At 43.3% G+C, this 18,972-nt stretch overlaps 1 protein-coding gene across 5 annotated transcripts; it reads left to right on the top strand.

Moving 5' to 3' along the window:
* The first annotated feature begins 182 nt into the window (after positions 1-182).
* add2 (adducin 2 (beta)) lies at positions 183-18,015 on the top strand. Of its 5 annotated transcripts, XM_073466714.1 has the most exons (16): positions 248-344; positions 1,594-1,792; positions 2,225-2,366; positions 5,436-5,587; positions 5,830-5,910; positions 7,115-7,264; positions 7,476-7,619; positions 7,874-7,972; positions 8,338-8,514; positions 10,107-10,352; positions 12,891-13,007; positions 13,091-13,177; positions 13,271-13,397; positions 15,043-15,129; positions 15,879-15,912; positions 16,075-18,015. In XM_073466714.1, coding segments are annotated over exons 2-16 (1,791 nt in total). In that variant the 5' UTR covers positions 248-344; positions 1,594-1,645; the 3' UTR covers positions 16,076-18,015. The 5 variants fall into 5 exon arrangements, with proteins under 5 accessions (XP_073322816.1, XP_073322815.1, XP_073322812.1 ...); XM_073466715.1 differs by lacking the exon at positions 15,043-15,129 and having other exon boundaries at positions 183-344; XM_073466711.1 differs by lacking the exon at positions 15,879-15,912 and having other exon boundaries at positions 16,075-16,415.
* The last annotated feature ends 957 nt before the right edge of the window (positions 18,016-18,972 follow it).

Here is an 18,972-nt window from a genome sequence, read left to right as displayed (position 1 = left end):
TGATCAGGGATGCACAATTAAGAAAGCAATTGAGTCAGTTTGTGAGACGTAGCACAGCAGAGAGGGTGTGGTGTGTTTGGGGCCTTATCTACTCCCTGCAGCACTGTGTGTGTGCGCGTGTGTGCGTGTTTCATTCAGGGAGTGGCCAGCTGTTTTTACTGAAGATCCTTACGGTAACTCTTGACTCTTTCTCCAATTACCGGGCTGTATCAGCAGCAAACTTCCTGTGAGTGGTTCTGACGCGGCCGCCTGCATGTGAGCTCTTACTGCTAATGCTGCGTTTTCTATAGCTGTTCACTTCCACCGGCCGGTGCCCCGAGGAATACAGCATCCTTAATGTGAGGGTAGGTTTTTCATCTTAATGCAACCATTTGAAAATAGAAAGAAATCAAGGCTGAATGTGCAGTCCAGTGTACTGTTTATTGTTTATTTTAATGCAAGTGAGCAAAGTGATCTAACTGACATTTGTTTGATATTTCATTTTGGCTTTTGACTTCCTCTGGGCTGATGTGCACCACAGGATCACTAAGCAGGGCTTATGTGGACTCTCTAAAGCTCAGGAAGATTAAAAACTATTCTGCTCACTTGCACATTTACTTATGTTTCCAAGGATAAGCTCTGATAGAAGTGACTTTTCCTCCTCACATGATTATCGCAGCTGCTTCATGAGCATATGGCTAGTTTAATTAGAATAGCTGATTTCTTAAAAATCTGCTTTTTGTGACTTTAATTAACCTGTAATGATCCTTTCTTAAATCTTTAAATCATGTCTACCACATCCCTGTTGTACTTTACATTCACCTCATTTGCCTGCTCGGGGAATTTCATATTGGGAATGAACAGGAAATGATAAATTGAAACATATTTTTAAAATACACAGTGTCCTAGAAAGATCCTGGTACATTAAAATGCAACTTTTTACTCTTTACTCATATCTGTTTCCCCTTGGTGCCCGTCTTTGTGCTAAGCTAAGCTAACTGGCTGCTAGCGGTGCCTCATAAATTAATGACAGACCTGAGAGTGGTATGGATCTTCTCATTGTAGCGTAAAAGTCTGTTTCTAATCTCTAAAATGTGTAAATTATACTGGCAATAGACTTTTGTTTTGCTTTAAGTTATCACTATGAAGAAAATGTTGATTTCACAATGTAATAGCTGCTGAATAATGACACTATAAGTGCTTAGATTGGTTTCCCAAAATCTCGCTTTCACTTTGTAATATGTCTCAATCTCACGGGAAAATGTAGGTCAGACCCAGTCAGGCTGGCAGATAGAAAGGCCAGGCCAAGAACGGCAGCCTGACACCATTTCTATCTGCTTTACAACTCAATTATGGTCTAAATGGATGCATAGACTCATGTTTTGTCCTGTGTTGTTAGTAGCTGCGACTTGTGGAAAATGTAAAAGCAATCCAGTCTTCTTTGTGACAGCGGCAGTAACAGTAATACCACTTGGAAATGGGAAAAGTTGTTTGTTTCCACTTTAAATGTAGTTTAGGTATCTTAAGTTACTGTTCTCAGAATGCTAACTCTTGTTTGGTTCTAAATTGTGCTCTTTAAGCAGCATTTATAATATCCACACACTCTTTTTACAGTTCTCCAACTCGCCCCTGGTTGTAAGTGACCCTCTGCAAAAAAAAGTAGAAGATGAGCACGTCCCCCACCCCCAAAGGCACCCCGGTGCAGCGCAGCCCCAGTGATGGGGTCCCTGAGAGCCTCCAGTCTCCTCAGCACTCCACCCCTGGCTCCGGGCCCCAGCAGAAGAAACGCATCTCCAGCCTCCTTCAGAGTCCGGTGAGATGGCTGTTTGATTTATATGATTTATTTCCTCTTTCTCTGTCTCCTCTCCTCTAGATGTGGTTATCACCCCACATTAGAATAAATCTGTTCTCAGATGACACCTGAGTGCATGGCTGTGTGTGTTTCTGCTTATGGGAGGGCACCAGTGAGGCTTTGTGATGCTGATGAAGTTGTGTGTGAAGTGGAGAGGGTGAGCATGAAGTGAAAGGACTGATGGAGAAAGGCTGACTCATTAATTAAATGTGTTTACTCACCCTCTGCCTGAAGTGTTTGTTCTGTATGTTTTCAAAGCTCCCATGATGTTTTGATGAAACAAAATGAGACAATCCCACACACAGGAGCTTTAATGGAGTCTTATTTTGAAACTGAAATGATCTGTGTATGCAGCATGTGTGATAATATATTAATATCCGTGTTTGTGTGTAGTCGTTCCGGGAGGAGCTGGATGTGATGATCCAGGAACAGATGAAGAAGGGTGGCAGCTCGTCCAACCTATGGGCCCTGAGGCAGCTGGCTGATTTCATGGCCTCACATGGCTCTCCAGCCGCCCTGCCTGTCTCCCCCTCCAGTAAGTACACAACACTTTCAGATAAACCTCTTACATTGAGCATCTTTAGGTCTGGTGTTCTATTATTATCTATTACAAAGGTGCTTAATTTTAACATTGACATGTTCAGACTTAATGCAAGGTGAAGCTTCATTCTCACATTATTTGCCCGCTGGATTGTTTTTTAGATAAAGGAATAGTTCACTCTAGAACGAAATTCAGTCATTATCGACTCACCCTCATGCTGATGAGAAGTCCGGTGTAGTTTCTTATTCCTCAAAGTGCAGCTGGAGACCCGCGGGGCTACCCTCTGGCAGGAATAATTCATATAACGAGCGCCAATTGTGCCCGAGAGGAAAAGGTCCATAAAACTACACAGACTCCGCTGCAATCCAAGTGTCCTGAAGTGGCGACATCCAGATTTTACTTGAAACGACGTCATTTAGTACATTTTTCTAGCCTAAACAGTCACTATGCTATATCTGCCTGGAGGCACGCTGTGAGGGAGACTCGCTGTGAGGGAGACTCGCGTGAACGCGGAGCGTGCCTCCAGGCAGATATAGCATAGTGACTGTTTAGGCTAGAAAAATGTAATAAATGACGTCGTTTCGAGTAAACTCTGGATGTCGCCACTTCAGGACACTTGGATTGCAGCGGACGAGCAGTATGGAGGAATATTACAAAGTTTTTGTGTAGTTTTATGGACCTTTTCCTCTCGCGCGCCACTTACGCTCGATATATGAATTATTCCTGCCGGAGGGTAGCCCCGCGGGTCTCCAGCTGCACTTTGAGGAATAAGAAACTACACCAGACTTCTCATCAGCATGAGGGTGAGTCGATAATGACTGAATTTGTGTTTTAGAGTGAACTATTCCTTTAACTCACCCAAAACATCCAACACACCAACTGTACAGATATTGTTGCTCTAAGCTAATTATCATCATACGCACCAACCGTGTGTGTGCGTGTGAATACGCCCACGTTGACAATCAGTCTGACTCATTAGATGTACACTGTTGGTATAAAGCCTGCCATTGACTGACTGCACGTCTCCACAGGAAAAACCAACAACAATTTTCGAGCTTGAAATCTACATAAGTTACTGTTAACAAGTTACCTTAACACCTGGTCCTGGTGGCCCCTGCCCTGCATGTTTTAGATGTTACCCTGCTGCAACGCACCTGATTCACATGACTGGCTCGTCATCGAGCTCTGCTGAACTGATAACAGGCCTTTCATTTGCATCAGGTGTGTTGGGGCAGGGCAGGAGGCCCCTGAGAACCAGTGTTAAACAGACAAGCAGTTGTTACCTTTTGTTTTGTGTGCGATTTTGCCATTTTAATGCCAGGGCTTGTCTCCTGATGTACAAATGTTTAATCAAACTATGTTCCCCCAGACAATATTGTGCAGGCTCACCTTCACTGCATCCTGGGCTTTGCGCCACCCAAGATGACTGTGATTGGTTTAAAGAAATACAAACAAGCCAGAGTGTTTCTTTCCCCTATAGCAGACCTTTGACTGGGGAGTAAGGCCTGGCTATTACGACACTAGCCACACATCCACACACTGTGTGCCATGGACAAATCTGCTGAATAGACACAGGAAGTCACTTGTTAGTTTGAGAAATAAATACCCAGAGCATCCAAAAACTTCAACAATGAAGTGGGCAGGATGACAACAGAGCTTTCCACTGGGTAACTCTAAATCATGAATCAGAGGTCCTGTGGATCGTCTCTTAGCTCAGGTGGATCACCCAGTTTGAGCTTGAGCTCCATCAAACTTCTTTTTAAACCAGGTGTTCTCTCTTTAGTCTGGGTCTTGTTGTTCTTGTCATTATTAGACCAGATGTTGATCATATAAAAAGTAGAGCTAAGTCATAATCAGTGTCAACCCTACTAGCTACTTGATTTAATGGATGACCTGATGACGCTTGTCTGGCACAGATGCAACCAACAACATTAGTTAGTGGAAGCGTTCCATTACATAGCTGCTCCTGTCCATGCTTATTCACTGGCACACATAAGGGTAAAACACTGAATGCTGCGTGCTGGGAGGAGAGTGAAAATTAAGTTTGGCAGAGCCTCGCAGGAAATGATATGAGGTCACCAAAGTCAGTGTACTCATTATAGTAGTAAAGGTTAAACCTGTAGTGCGAGACTTATACATGACATATAAATGAACGTCCACTGGTCAAAATGTCTGCCGTGAAAAAGGGTTGATATGCAACGACTCTCTGTACTTCCGTGCCGACTTGTCAGGCTTTCTTATCGCAGGATATCATTTGCGGCGTCTTAAAATATGAATGAGTAAAGTGATATTGAGTTACTTGCTACAGTATTGATGAAACGGGGGGAAATAAAAGGTGTGTGTGCCGCAGCAAGTGTGTGGTTGAGCGAGTGAGGGAAAGTGAAGATGAAGCGGGCCGAGAAGAGGAAAAGAAAGTGAAGTTGTCAGTTTAGCAGTAAATTTAAATTTTATGGGCCGTTGTTACCATGCTAACAGTTTGGCTGTTTACCCTGATTACAGACATGTACTGAGTAGATTATGATTATTAAAAAATATATTTTCTATCTATGAAGTGGCCGAGCCTGACCCGAACCCAAACATCATTTCTAAATCTAACCCTGCAGTATATGAAGCAGGGTGCAATGACGAAGTAAGCTACAGCAAATAGAAGTATGGCGGAGCCTGCGGCGCCGTAAGCGCTCAAGTGTTTGTGTAATTCCTCTCACTGCCAGAAGGGGAAGACAAAAGTTCTGCACTGCATGGTTTAATTTGCACTGTCCAGTCAGAGAGAGGTACTGGTTGTCAGAGCTGTGATTAAATCTTGTAGAGCTGCATTACAAATGAGTTATATTCATCACACAAAGGTACATCTCCACACAAAGCAACAGGAAAAAAACATCAGAAGAAAAGGACATAAACCAGACTTAATCCATATCCACACAACCAATGGCATTTGTCCTTATGTTGAACTGTTTACCTGTGAAAGAATCGATCAGGATTACCTCTGTTGTCTGCAGACTCTCATCTTGCTTTCCCTCCCTCTCTGTTTCTGTTTCTGTCTGGTTTTCTCTCTTTCCTCCACAGACATGATGATGGTGACACCCATCAACGACCTGCACGGCTGGGAGCCTGGCAGCATGGTAAAGGGGGAGAGGTTGATGCGCTGCAAGCTGTCCAGTGTCCACCGCCTGTTTGATCTCTTCGGCTGGGCCCAGATCAGCCGCACCTGTCTCACTGTTAGTTTCACGATCTTCTTACTTTACACGTCTGACTTCACCTTTGTTTGTTTGGTGGTCAGAGCCATCATAAGATCAGATTTGGGCAGTAGTTCTCTGTGGAAGTATTGTATCTGAAATGAACTGGATGTAGCTTTACTTTACATCATTGACGTGTCTTTACTAATATGTGTGTGTGTGTGTGTGTGTGTGTGTGTGTGTGTGTGTGTGTGTGTGTGTGTGTGTGTTTCCCTCCCTGACAGCTGCGTGTTAGTAAAGAACAGGAACACTTCTTGGTGCTTCCAGACGGCCTGGCCTACAGTGAGGTGACTGGATCCAGTCTGGTGAGTAAGACTCATCCCAGTCCCAATCAAGTATACACACTATCCCTCTTACCTGTAGTGCTGTTTTTCCATCGAGAGAGTGAGTTATCAGCTTTTGGAGATATCAGCTTTAGGGATGTCTGCTTTCTCTCCAATACAATGGAACTAGATGGCACTCAACATAAATACATTTGAAAAACTCAACAATGAATGGCATCCTTATCTGCTGAGCTGTAATGTTAGCTTGTTTAGTTAGCTTAGTAAGTTAGCCTTATGTATTTTACTGCAACAGTGTCCTCTCTGGTAAAAAATCTGATATACAAAAAAAAAAACTGCTCGCCTGCTCACCCACTCCCGGACCCGTGACCACATCATGCCGTCCTTCAGAACCTCTACTGGCTCCTTGCCTCTCAGTGAAACCACTTTAAACTCCTCCTCATCACCTACAAAGCCCTCCACCACCTGGCTCCCACTCTACCTAACTGAGCTCCTCCACCAACACACTCCCACCTGAACCCTCCGGTCAGCTGACGCAAACCTGGCCTTCTCTATTGCTGCTCCTTATTATTATTATTATTATTATTATTATTATTATCACTATGTCAGTGAACAGATTCAGCTTCCTTCTGCACAGTGGTGGGTGTAGTTTGGTAGAAAGACTTTAGTTCCTACCTCTACCTACCTATCCTCTGTGGATTATCGTGACTAACCAGGTCATGATTTCTGAAGAGACATGGATGACACATTTTTTTTTTCAGTGCTTTGAGCACCACAAGCCGAGTGTCTTCTAGATTTATTATTTTAGACAGACATCTCTCATAGTCATAGCTCAGACCAAAACAATAGCACTACAGGTAGAGAAAACATGTGTATTTTTGATTTTGGGGTGAACTGTCCCTTTAAATGTTCATAATATTACATTATAATATAGGTGAAAATCATTGGCTGTTAATCTAGCAGCCTTGGAACCCACTCTGCCCTCCAAAGAGATTTAATTTGAAGCACGTTGCACAATTTCCAAGAACCATTCAGTCAGCTGAAATCTGCTTTTGTTTTAGTTTTAAAACTGTGTGTATGACAAATACTTGTTATGTTATTATTCATTCCATTGTAATATCACTGGTGTAAGCATTTTATAACACTGCTGATGACTTTGCTTCCTGAACATCATACACCCGGAGGGAGTGCTGCCAAATCTAATTACTCTGAGCTGCGTGGTTTCCAGGTGAAGGTGAATATCCTGGGTGAGGTGGTGGAGAAGGGCAGCACCAACCTGGGTGTGGACAAAGAAAAGTTCAGCCTGCACTCGGCCATCTACTCTGCCCGGCCAGATGTCCGCTGTCTGCTTCACCTCCACACACCGGCCACAGCTGCGGTGAGTCAGATGGGCTCGTGCCAAAAGAGAGGTTGGCATGAAGTCACAGCTCTGTCCCGTCCCGTTTAGAGGAGACACATTACACCACTGCTGGTCACATCCACATACACGCAGAAGAATGAGGGATACGCATTTAAGATTATGATGATTAATTAGGTTGGATATTATTTCTTGACCTTTGCTGCCACGACTTACAGCCGACTGTCTCCAGGTTTCAGCTATGAAGTGTGGTCTCCTGCCTCTCTCCCATGAGGCCCTGCTGGTTGGTGATGTGGCTTATTACGACTACAATGGAGTCATGGAGGAGGAGGAGGACAGGGTGGAGCTGCAGAAGAGCCTGGGCCCGACCTGTAAGGTGAGCACACCTCAAGAGTAAAGACATTTCATCTTCAGCTTTATGAACGGATGAAGGAAAGACATGAGGTGACGTGGTCTTACACCGGGTTAATTATGGAAGCTGGTGCTGCTGCTTGAAGACGACACTTGGGAGTTCTCAGCGTGTCTTCTCGTTCTATGTCGACATTTCTCAATAATGTGCAGCTGAAATGAAACAGAAACAATTAATGTGGGTTTTATTCCTGTGTGAATGTTGATTTTTATGATGTGCAGGTTCTGGTGCTGAGGAATCACGGCATTGTGGCTCTGGGGGAGTCTGTGGAGGAGGCCTTCTATGCCATCTACCACATCCAGGCTGCCTGCCAGATCCAGGTACTACACACACACACACACACTGCCACCGCATGTGTATGTGTACATAATTTTACACCTGGGCAGTTGCCCTTCTCTTGACACCCTTTCACTGTTATTCAGCCAGCAGCCCTGACTGCACTGCAGTATGATATACACTACAGTACAGGAGCGTCGCGTGCCAAACACACACTGCAGTAATCTAACAGGACCAACAGTGTTATGTAGGCAAGCAGATATGTCACTGTAAGGTCAATACTGTATTATGTTTTCCCCTCTCACAAGATGGTTCAGATTTAAATGTGTGCTTATGAAGTAGAAGTTAGAAAAGAGAAAATGAACCGCAGCTTGGTCTGAATCTTCTGTTCTTTCTTTTTTTTTGTAAGGTTACAGCTTTGTGCTCTGCCGGTGGTGAAAACAACCTGATTCTGCTGGACCGCACCATCCATAAACCCAACCCAACCGGCACCGTGGGCTGGGCCGGCTCCACCTTTGGACCCCTGCACAAGAGCCGCATCGGGGAGCATGAGTTTGAAGCCCTCATGAGAACTCTGGATAACTTGGTAGGCAGCATTTTTACACGGTTCCCATGGATCCACCAAATCCTTGGAAGTTGGTGAACTAATTGCATTAACTCACTCAGGTACTGTACTTAAGTACAATTTTGAGGAATCAAAGAGACTTGAGTTTTACCTTCTTACTGCTTAATACTTCCACTCCACTACATTTATTTGATAACTTAAGTTGCTCAGTCAGATTGTTCAGTGTTGATAGGTTGGGACTTGTGACGTGTAACCAATCAGATCGTGCTGTGGGCGGGATATTGAGTGACGGGATATTGAGTGACAGCACAGAGACAAAGTATTGCATTTTTAAATTAATTTATTAAATCGGCAAATCCAAGACAAAAAATAACAATTCAAATAATCAGACATTAAAGAATCAACCTTGATCCCTGTTTCAAACCAAGACATGTTGGGTCATTAAACTTGCAAGAATTGGGCCCAGAAAGGCCTTTAAAGTCCTTGAATTTCATGTTAAAGATGGTGTCGGAACCCAAAAGCATGTACAGTGATGATCGAGGATTAATGAATCTTTTATCTCCACCAATTTTTCACATGAAAATCACTTTGTTTTTCATACAGAGTCCTGTACAGTCTATGAACACAGTCGTATTATGTCTTCTGTGGCTCATGAGGGAGCTCTTAAAGCTAAAAATAACCCTGATGAGTTGCACTAAGGACATGGAGCACAGCATATCTAATGTAAGACGCTTGTGAGTCCCGTTATAAGAAATGTTGGATCGAATGTTTTTGGAAGGATGAAAGTCAGGATATTTGCTGCACTGATTTAAAATATTCTGTTTTTTAATAGTTCTCTTGCAACACTCCCTTCTTTGTGCCAGTGGGATACTAATTTGCAGGATTATCTCTATTAAGATTTGCAAATTCAAAGGGTGGCCCGCTAAAAGGTTTTTCTACCTTGATGTGTGTGGGAGGTTTGCTGATTCACACAAACTGCGGGAGGTCTGTCAGCTGCAGCTCTTCATCCGAACCAGCTCGCTGTGGCAGCTGCTTCTTTCTCCTCCAGTACAATGAACTGATCCACTAACAAACAGCACAGAATAACAGCTAGATACTGATGTCACATTCATTTTATATGGAAGTTACCATAGTTACTATTGTCTAAATACCATTCACGTCAACATCCAATAATGGAATCAGTCTAATGGATATACTGCTGTATCCTCTGTGCACAGGATCTTTAACCATCATGTGACTAACTTTGCGTTCTGCAACCGTCTTGAGTTGTTTGATGATGTGATAAATTGTTAGTCATAAATATGGGATGCTTTCCCATCTCTCCTACATCCTGTGAGCGCAGCATGTGACGAATACTCAATTTCCTGTAGCTGCTCCTCAACAGCAGCATAAAAGCCTCCCTGTGGTCTGCAGATGGGAAGCTTTTAATGTAAAACAGCAGCAGGAAATGTTCCGTTTGCATCAGCTGTAACTAACCGAGAAATACAGCCATAACAAACCGCAGAAACTTCTGCATTAAAGCTGCTATAGAACTGAAAACTAAACATGGTGAGACTTGCTGAAATGATGAACTGTTGCTTTAGCTAAAGCTTCTGTCCTCTGCTGTGTTTCAGGGCTACCGTACAGGCTACGCCTACCGTTTCCCTGTGCTGCTGGAGCGAACGCGGACGCGGAGGGAGGTGGAGGTGCCTGCAACCGCCACAACTTTCCACCAGTTTGACGACGACGGCATCCACCCGGCTCTGAGGCAGCACCCTTTCGCCCAGCGCCAGCAGCAGGAGAGGACCCGTTGGCTCAACACCCCCAACACCTACCAAAAAGTCAGCCAGGAGCAAGCCAGCCCGGGACACCGCACCACTGTGAGGCTCTGCAATGATTTCTATTGATTTATTAAACAGATCTATAGATGGCGTTGAAGAAATGTGTAAAATAAAGTTACAGACCAGCACTGCGCTGCACAAGCTATGCTTAAGTTTAAATGTAGCCTAGATTTAATTTAATTTCTAACTTAGGACAGAGTTTATGCACAACTAATATTTTAAGGGTTGCACCGACTGAAATAGTTCCAACTTGATCCTTACACCTGGCCTTTAGGAGGTGTGAAGTCCTCCAGCTGGCATGGTGCATTGTTTTGATAGGTGGGATAATCTGGATGCAGAGGAGCGTTTTCTGATTGTATTGTATTGTGTTTTTTGTTTTCCTTGGACTACCGTCAGACAAATCTCTGTAAAAGTACCCGAACTAATACATACCTGCCAACACTTCCGATTTTCGTGGGTGTCCTGTTTGTTCCTATTAATAGCATTCCTATTTTTAACCCTCTCTCCCTCTGTGCTCCTGATTGATAATTTCTCCTGTTAACCTCCTGATTTAATTGTGATATAAATCAAAAGGGTCTTTCTCAGTCTCTGTCTGGAATATGTGTCTCGGTATCTGGCAGCCCAGTCCATAGGTAGAGGGGAACCAAGCCTCCAGAAAGAGTTACATCGTCACTGGAGCCCTAAAAATTTCTTCTCCTGAAGCTAACATTGGGAAAGAAGTGGCTGTAAAACGGTGGATAAATTTGCTTGAGTGTCACAACCCCCGTGAAATGACTCGTTTGACTGTAATACTTTGAGCCATTTGGTCCAATAACATTTGGAAATTGTCAAGAGCCGCAAGTTTAAATTATTTTATCCCCATTCAAGTTAGCCAGCTCAGTCAGCGGAGGTCTCTAGTGTGCAGACTCTGTGGGCCACACAACACGAAAGATCGAGGTAATTTTATAGCTGGGAAGTTGAGCGATTTTGGTTCCATGCACCACTTAGCAGCTTTTATAGGAATGAATGGGGCTCTGCCTCCAACACTTTGTCCAGATTTTGATATAAGGTCCTTGAGGGGCGCACACGCAGACGCCCAATGTGCACCACTCAACACTAAACACGTCCCAAGAAGAAGAAATATGCTTCCAAATTTCACCTCTTTTGTGATGAGAGTTTTAGATGTTGACTAAAAGTTTTAGTTTTCTTTCCAGTTTGCCTTATTCTACTGCGAGCTTTTAATTTAAGGCTAATTAGAAGTCATTTCACTTTCACATCCCTGTATTTATTAAATGAATCTGTGGTGTAGGGCTGCATGGGGGTGGGGGCATTACAGGTAGGCCTTTTGCAGATATCCCAGAAAATCTCCATCTTTTTCAAAGCCTTATGTTGGCAGGTATGCTAATGTCAACATAGCATTATAAGGCTAACAAAGCTGGTCATTTTTCTAAATTTGACATTAGCCACTAATGCTATAGTGTGTTTGGTTAGATACAACCACTCATTTATAATCATCATTATGTGTCTGTTATAGCATCCTCATCAGTACCATTTTGTGACCCTATGTTGTAGCTGATGGTTTCACCTCTCAATGTCATTGATGTGATATGTGAAATGTATCACCCACTCCAGTGTGCTCAGGCTATTTAAAACCCCTGTAGCTGAGGGCATGAATCCCCCCAAGTGTATCTCTCTACATGCAGCCAGAAGGAAGAAGGCTAATCATGGGTTGAGGGGGTGGCAGGCTCACAAAACCCTTGCATTACTCCACAACATTGTGCTACTCTGACTGTGCTACACTGTGGCCATCGTGACCTAAGAATTGACTAACCACTGAGGGATGGGTGAACTGTCAGTGGTGATTTGTAGATATGAATAAAGAAAAGGTTTGGAGCTACACCTTAAGACTGACTGACGTAACAGAGAGAAACAGAGTAATTAACTTCACATCTTTCATGATTTCAAAAGAAATTGGTTATAAATGATGTTTAAAATCAACAATTTTCTGATCCTCACACCGCGGATGATATACATTGTGGAGCGTTTGTTTTTGTTTCCACGTATGGCGGGGTACGATGGAGCAGAGCTGCAGTGGTGAGTCCTTCAGAGACAAAAACAAAATCAGACTGGTTGTCCTCCGTCAGTGGGAGGAGCTTGGCTCTCTCATCTGTTTTTCTCCTCCTCTGTCCCTCCCACCTTCCTCTCTCTCCTCTTCTCTGCATTGCAGGTGAAGGCCCACTGCTCTGTGATGGCCACTGCAGTGCACAGTCTGCCCTCTGGTGGACAAACATCCACACTGTCAGAGCTGCTTGATTAAAAACATGCTCTTTAAAGGGACACTATGTGGTTTTGGAGAAGAAATTCAAACTCAGAATTTTAATATTTAAACAAGCTGTTCTCAGAGGAAAATATTGTCCCCAGAACAGAAAAGTCAAATTCCTTCTGATTAATTTTTCTTCCCCAAAACTACATAGTGCACCTTTAAGGGGAGAAAAATGCCACAGTGGCTGTTGCAGGATCGTTTGCATTCACATAGAGTTCTAATAATTTGCCAGTTAAAGTGTATTATGAGATATTGTTTTGTTGTCTTTCCCTTAGTGGTTGAAGGCAGAGGAGCTGACACAAGCTGGCAGCACAGCCATCAAGATAGAGAACCCAAACCAGTTTGTGCCTCTTTTCACCAACCCTCAAGAGGTGATCGAGACACGAAACAAGGTGACGTCTCCTTTGCTTTTGGCCTTTTCTGTCTCCCACAAGGCCGATCTTAGCCTTTGACACAAGACTATTCTTCTCCTCAGATCCGACAGCAGAACCGTCAGGACATGAAAACAGCAGGCCCACAGTCTCAAGTCCTCGCCAGCGTCATAACAGTCGACAGTCCTCCGGTAAACTGCAGTCTCACTGCTCGCCAAGACATGTTTCTTTTCTTGAGCTGCAGATTCAAAAGCAGTGATTTTGTGTCTCTGCTCATCTATTAGTCTCCAGTCAGCCCACCAAAAGAGCCACCAGAGCCAGAGCCTCCCAACCCCTTCAACCAGCTGACAGACCAGGAGCTGGAGGAGTATCGCAAGGAGGTGCAGAGGAAACAGGATGGAGGGACCGACGGTATGATTCGTTCAGCTCAATTCAGCTGAACTCTAGTTTCTCAACCATACAGTTATACTATAACATACAGGAGACGTTTGTTTACAACTAAATCTATTCTTAAAGCACAGGAATATAGCTGTTAAACTTATTCCCATGTGCTTTTTTAGATTGTTGAAAGTATGTTTGTGAGCATTACACCGATACATGATAGTTGAACAGGTCATCCCAAAACCATCTGCTGCTACAAATGCCTCCCCACTGAGCACAAAACATATCCAAACGTCAATTTAACATCTTTGCCGACGCTGAAATCATGTCCAGCAGAGCCAGAATGAAGTTTTTTAGATGTCTTTTTAACGTGCGCTAGTGATGTCCAAGTGACATCACTACGGGTTTGAAATGAAAGTTTTTACAATGTCATGTTTTAGACATCTTTTCAACTTCAGTCACAGATGTCTAAAGAACTTTGTTTTTGCTCAGTGAGTCCGATCTTCTGCAAAGACCTGCCGGTAGATGTTGGTCTCTGGTTGCAGGGAGTTTTCTCCCATTCAGCCACAAGAGCATTAGAGAGGTCGGCTACTGAGGTCAGGGTGACTGGACCATAAGACCTGGTGAACGTTAGCTTTGGCTAGCTAGCTAACTGAAGAGGCCGAAGCTCAACGTGTCAGCTAGCTAGTTAGCCAGTTAGCTTTGACAGTCCTCTCATTGCTCTAGTCTGTATTCACCACTGAAGGTACACACACACACACACACACACACACACACACACACACACACACACACACACACACACACACACACACACACACACACAGAAACAAACCTGGACCCATCCCTGCCCTGGCATACTGTTCATCTCATTATCAAGTAACCATGTGGTAAGTTAAACAGGAAATAATACTTGGGGAAAATGGGAAATAGATAAATGATTAAATGTGTCTTAAAAACCAAAGAATTTGAAAAAAGAGCGAAGATTAACAGATTTATCAGTTGATTGGAGGTAAAAGAAAAATATGAAGCTTTTGGCCAGAGGTTAAAGGTGCGATGTGTAAGAATTTTAGTGGAAAACATTCAAATATTAACTAAACTTATCAACAGATTGTAACATTATGACATCTAAATATTTTTAAATCTTTAATTGTCAACCACAAAGCTTAACATAACCATTGTAGTTATTTAACTGTATTAATTATTGGAAAAGGCAGGCATTAGTAAAGGCAGCTTTATATGCTAACCCTCACTTTCACTGCTAATGCATTTCACACTTTCTTTCACACTGTGTGCAGCATTTTAAATGCCAATATATGTCATCAGTTCAAATTAAACGTATTCCACCATCCATCATCGTAAGATGATGGACGGTGGAATACGTCCACCATTGTGGGCTCTAAATCATGCAGCAGATTTTCGGCTGAATTCTTGCTGCATGTTACAAAAAATGAAATGTAGTATAGATGCTGTTAGAGACCGCCCGTAAGTCATGTTTGAATATGCACATATACTCATTTCGGAGGTTAAAATGCTGCACACAGCCCCCTGATGTTAACTTGACTTCACTTTTGAGTGTCATGTAAACTGTGTTCACTTCTCTTTTCCCTCACAAATCTTACCTCCTGCACATCTGAACTCTCACTGTGTGTCTCTGTGTGTGTGTTTGTGTAAGATGGGGAGGAGGTGGCAAGTGACAAGGAGTCTCCCCCTGCTACCTCCCCCACAAAGGGCCCTCCGCCCAGCCAGCCTCCTCTCTCAGGTGAGGCTCGGCAGAGCTCTGCCCTGCTTGCCTTGCATGCTGCGTACCCGACCCGCAGCTTGCCTCCGGTCTAACATGGACTCGTGCTTCTGCGCTCTCATGCTTCAAATGCTCACTGACAACCATGTTACCCCTCCTCACATGTAGTTGATACTGACTCTGTTTAGTTAAAACACACATTCAGAAACAACATTCTGTATATTCAAACAGAAGAATGTTGAAGGATTTGCCTTGTAGATTAGACGTATGCTCTATTGTCTTGTTTTTCCTTCTTTTCTTTTTAGTACAAATATAATCTCCACAAAACATAGACTTTAGAAAGAGCTATCCTGGTCATAATTATCGTGACTACAGTGAGAGATGCAGATACCCTCACGGATAGTGTGGCGTTGACATGTGAGATACCTGGAGGAGTAACATGGGGGTCAGGTTTGGTTGGCGTGTGCAATCGATCTTTCTGATGAGAAACATTTTGACTTGACTTTGGCACATGTAGCTCTGCCAGTGAGCCAGCACCAGCCTGGAAATGGCTCAAAGTAAACTGAATACATACATTGCTTCTGTTATCAGTTACACCTGCGTAAGTCAACATCTGGCACAAGTCTGTTGTCTTGGCTGTTACTGTTTGATTTGCCACATTTCATCCCTTTGTCAGGAAATCCATCTGTCAGAGTACCTGCTTTATCTGTTGTACTCTCTCCCTCTGTGTCTGTCTGTCCTTTTCTGTGTCACTCCACACTGATTCATAGGGCACACTTCTGGTGCTTTGGTCTTGTCTCACTAGTAAGTACAGAGAAACAGTATGACAACCCCCGTCTCATTAAAGCGAGCATGTTCATCTGCAGCGACATGTCTAGCATTTAGCTTCGCAGCTCCACCCCACTCGAGCCTCCCTCGCTGGTTGCTGAATGTTCTGTGTTTGTTTTTTGACAATCCTCGGAGCAGAGGAGGCAAAGCCCGACTCTCCAGCCATACAGAACGGAGGCGAGGAGGAGAAGCAGACGACCGAGGAGCTGGAGAAAGGGATGAAGGCTCTCTCGACCAACGACACCTCCTCCACGCCTGCAGCTCCGCCCGCCAAACTACAAGGCGGCACTCCTGAGGGTTCGCCCTCCAAGTCCCCATCCAAGAAGAAGAAGAAGTTCAAGCCGCCGTCGTTCCTGAAAAAGAGCAAGAAGCAGAAGGAGAAGGCGGAGACCTGAGGCACTCACACACACCAGACCTCGGTGAAATACTACTGTGAATCATTTCTTAGTGTATGACGGAGTAGCAGATGAGTTAACCACATCAGATCTATTCAAACCCTGTCAGTTCAGATGTCATGTGCTAAACTGACACTCAGATATTTTACTGTAACACTGATACTCACTGATTTGATCTATGGGGTGATTCATTGCAAGCAGGTTAAAAAAACAAACACTGATAATTCTTTTCACATACTATTTGACCCAGGTCGGGTACGACATTTTGACGCACTACGTCTTCACACACACAAACACACCTGTATTACTCATGTCTTATTTTCACCTGCTGTGCTATCGAACCATTACTTAGCTTCACCGTATAGACAGTCGGACATGTTTCCTTTCTAACACTGGGGTCACGAGTTTGATCCTGTGCACTTGCAACTGTTTCATACCATTTTTAAATCCACATCCTCGCAAGAAGACACAGTGGGCATTTTAGTTCCCTCGAATTATGCACCCCTTATCCATGTATAGGCACTTACCATATGTATATTGACATTCTAGTACGTTGCATTTGTTCATCATCGTAGGCATCTTCTAGTCACGATTTGGTTTCTAATTATCAGATAGATGTTGCAGGTATACTGTGTGAGCACAGGTGCAGTATGTGTAGAAATATACTGATAGCTACTGATTGTGCTCTTCTGAATGCTGGTTTTGTGTAAAACTATCAGCCTCTGACATTATTACAGCGGGGATGAACGAGGAAAAAGGAAGCGGGGGGGTAATATACTGTCTCGCAGCAAAAAACAAGCCGCTACAAATGCCACTGTTACACAAAAAAACGGATAAAGCATAAAGAAGTCGTTGCTTGCCGATGCAGTTTGAAACCCAGTAATAGAAGTTACTGAAGGTACTAAACATTCCACTTTTCTCAATTTCTTTCAAATGTTTGTGTGCAAAATACCTCTTAACAGTTGTAATTTTTTCTGTTTTAACCAGTTGCTGATGTGTGATGTTTGCTCATGGTTTTTATTTATTTTCTGGGGTTATGGTTTCAAAAGATATCAGGACTGAGGGACAGGAAGTGGGCAAGGATTAAAGGTCCAGAAAAGGAGGAGTGCAAACTGTGGGACTCCACTGCTCAGTCTGTGATCTTTCTGTGTTTAGGGATATTTATGGGACTCTTCATTAGTGTAAGTCTTCAGTTGATATGGTACCATTGATTGCTCAGCTGCTTCACTGCATTTCTTTTTTGAAAAGTCATGTCTCTGTCTGGGCCCACATTGGAAGTACACACAACGCTTCATGATGGTTAGATGTACATAAAAAAGTGCTTTGGCACCACCTAAATTCATTATTTTAACAAAACATCATCAGGCTGCGACTTTTGTACTATTCGCTTGTACATAGTGGTTCACGTTCAAGAGCACCACTCAGAGAAACAGGAAATCACTGATCGCTGTACTTAAGACAGAATTAATTTCACTGTTAATTCAAACAATGATTTGGTGAGAGTCGACCGTCAGTGCAAGAAAGGGAAAGGAGAAAACCGTATAGAAACATGGTGATTTAATGCAGCCGCATATAGCTTCAAATAGGAAAGAATTAACTGATGTATTGTCAATGAAAATGTCATCCGTCAAAAACTGAAATGCCCCCAAAGTTGTGTGTTTTATTAAAATGTGTGTGCTTAAAACTGTCTCTGTATCCTAACATGTCTATATTGTTCTATACACTGGTAGAAGTTGTTCATAGAAAACAGTTTTTTGTCTTGAACTACTCATTATTTTCTCAAATGACCAGTCTGAGAATTAAATCTACCACACTACACACAAAGCTTGAGTTGATACAAACCAGCAGCCTAACCACTAACAAAGAAGTGTTTGATTTAATCTTAGCCATAATCTACATGGAATCAGTATCTAAAGCCAAAATATTGTCAATGATCCTGTAGTGGCATAGAGAAAGTTTGAGCCTGGAACAATGTTAAGTAGTTTAATACATTTCTATTAAATCTGCAGTTTCAGTAAAGGATATTAGAGAACAGGGACACCTGCTGGCCAATGCTTTCAGATATACATCCATGCAGAAAAGAATCAATATGTGATGCACAGTTTCCAAAACAGTCAGCTCAACAACCTGAGGATCTCATCCTCCAGCTCCTGCAGGCTTTTCTTGCCAGAGGCAATGCTGATCACCAGAGAGTCCATCTGTTCTTCTAGCTCTGGACGCTCCTTACACACAACAATTCCCAGTAGCTGGGCTTCCAGACCCTGCACACACACAAACAGACAGTTTGTGGGTTAGGTTAGGGTCCAGTACCTGCAGGTAGTCTGGCATCTGAAAGTCTATTACTTTGAGACCCTGCACATGTGGACAGGAGGACAGAAAGAGAAATACATCATAAATACGTTTTATTTAATCTAGAAGTCTACCTGAAATCATGGTCGCTTTTGCTAAATTAAAACGGCAACAGAAATACAGCCTGTAACACACACACACTGCATCAGAAACAGTTATACATCTCTAAAAGTGTTGATAATTGAACACAAAATGTGGAACAGGCGGCTTCACAAAGCGAGGGCCGAGGTTGTTGACAATTAAGGAGGTGACGCACATAGAGACACGGTCCTGACGCAGGGAGCACACAATC

Source organism: Pagrus major, chromosome 5, assembly GCF_040436345.1.
Source record: "Pagrus major chromosome 5, Pma_NU_1.0".
Lineage (NCBI taxonomy): Eukaryota > Metazoa > Chordata > Actinopteri > Spariformes > Sparidae > Pagrus > Pagrus major.
The sequence above is the reverse complement of the archived record's forward strand: the minus strand, read 5'-3'. Positions and strand labels throughout refer to the sequence as shown.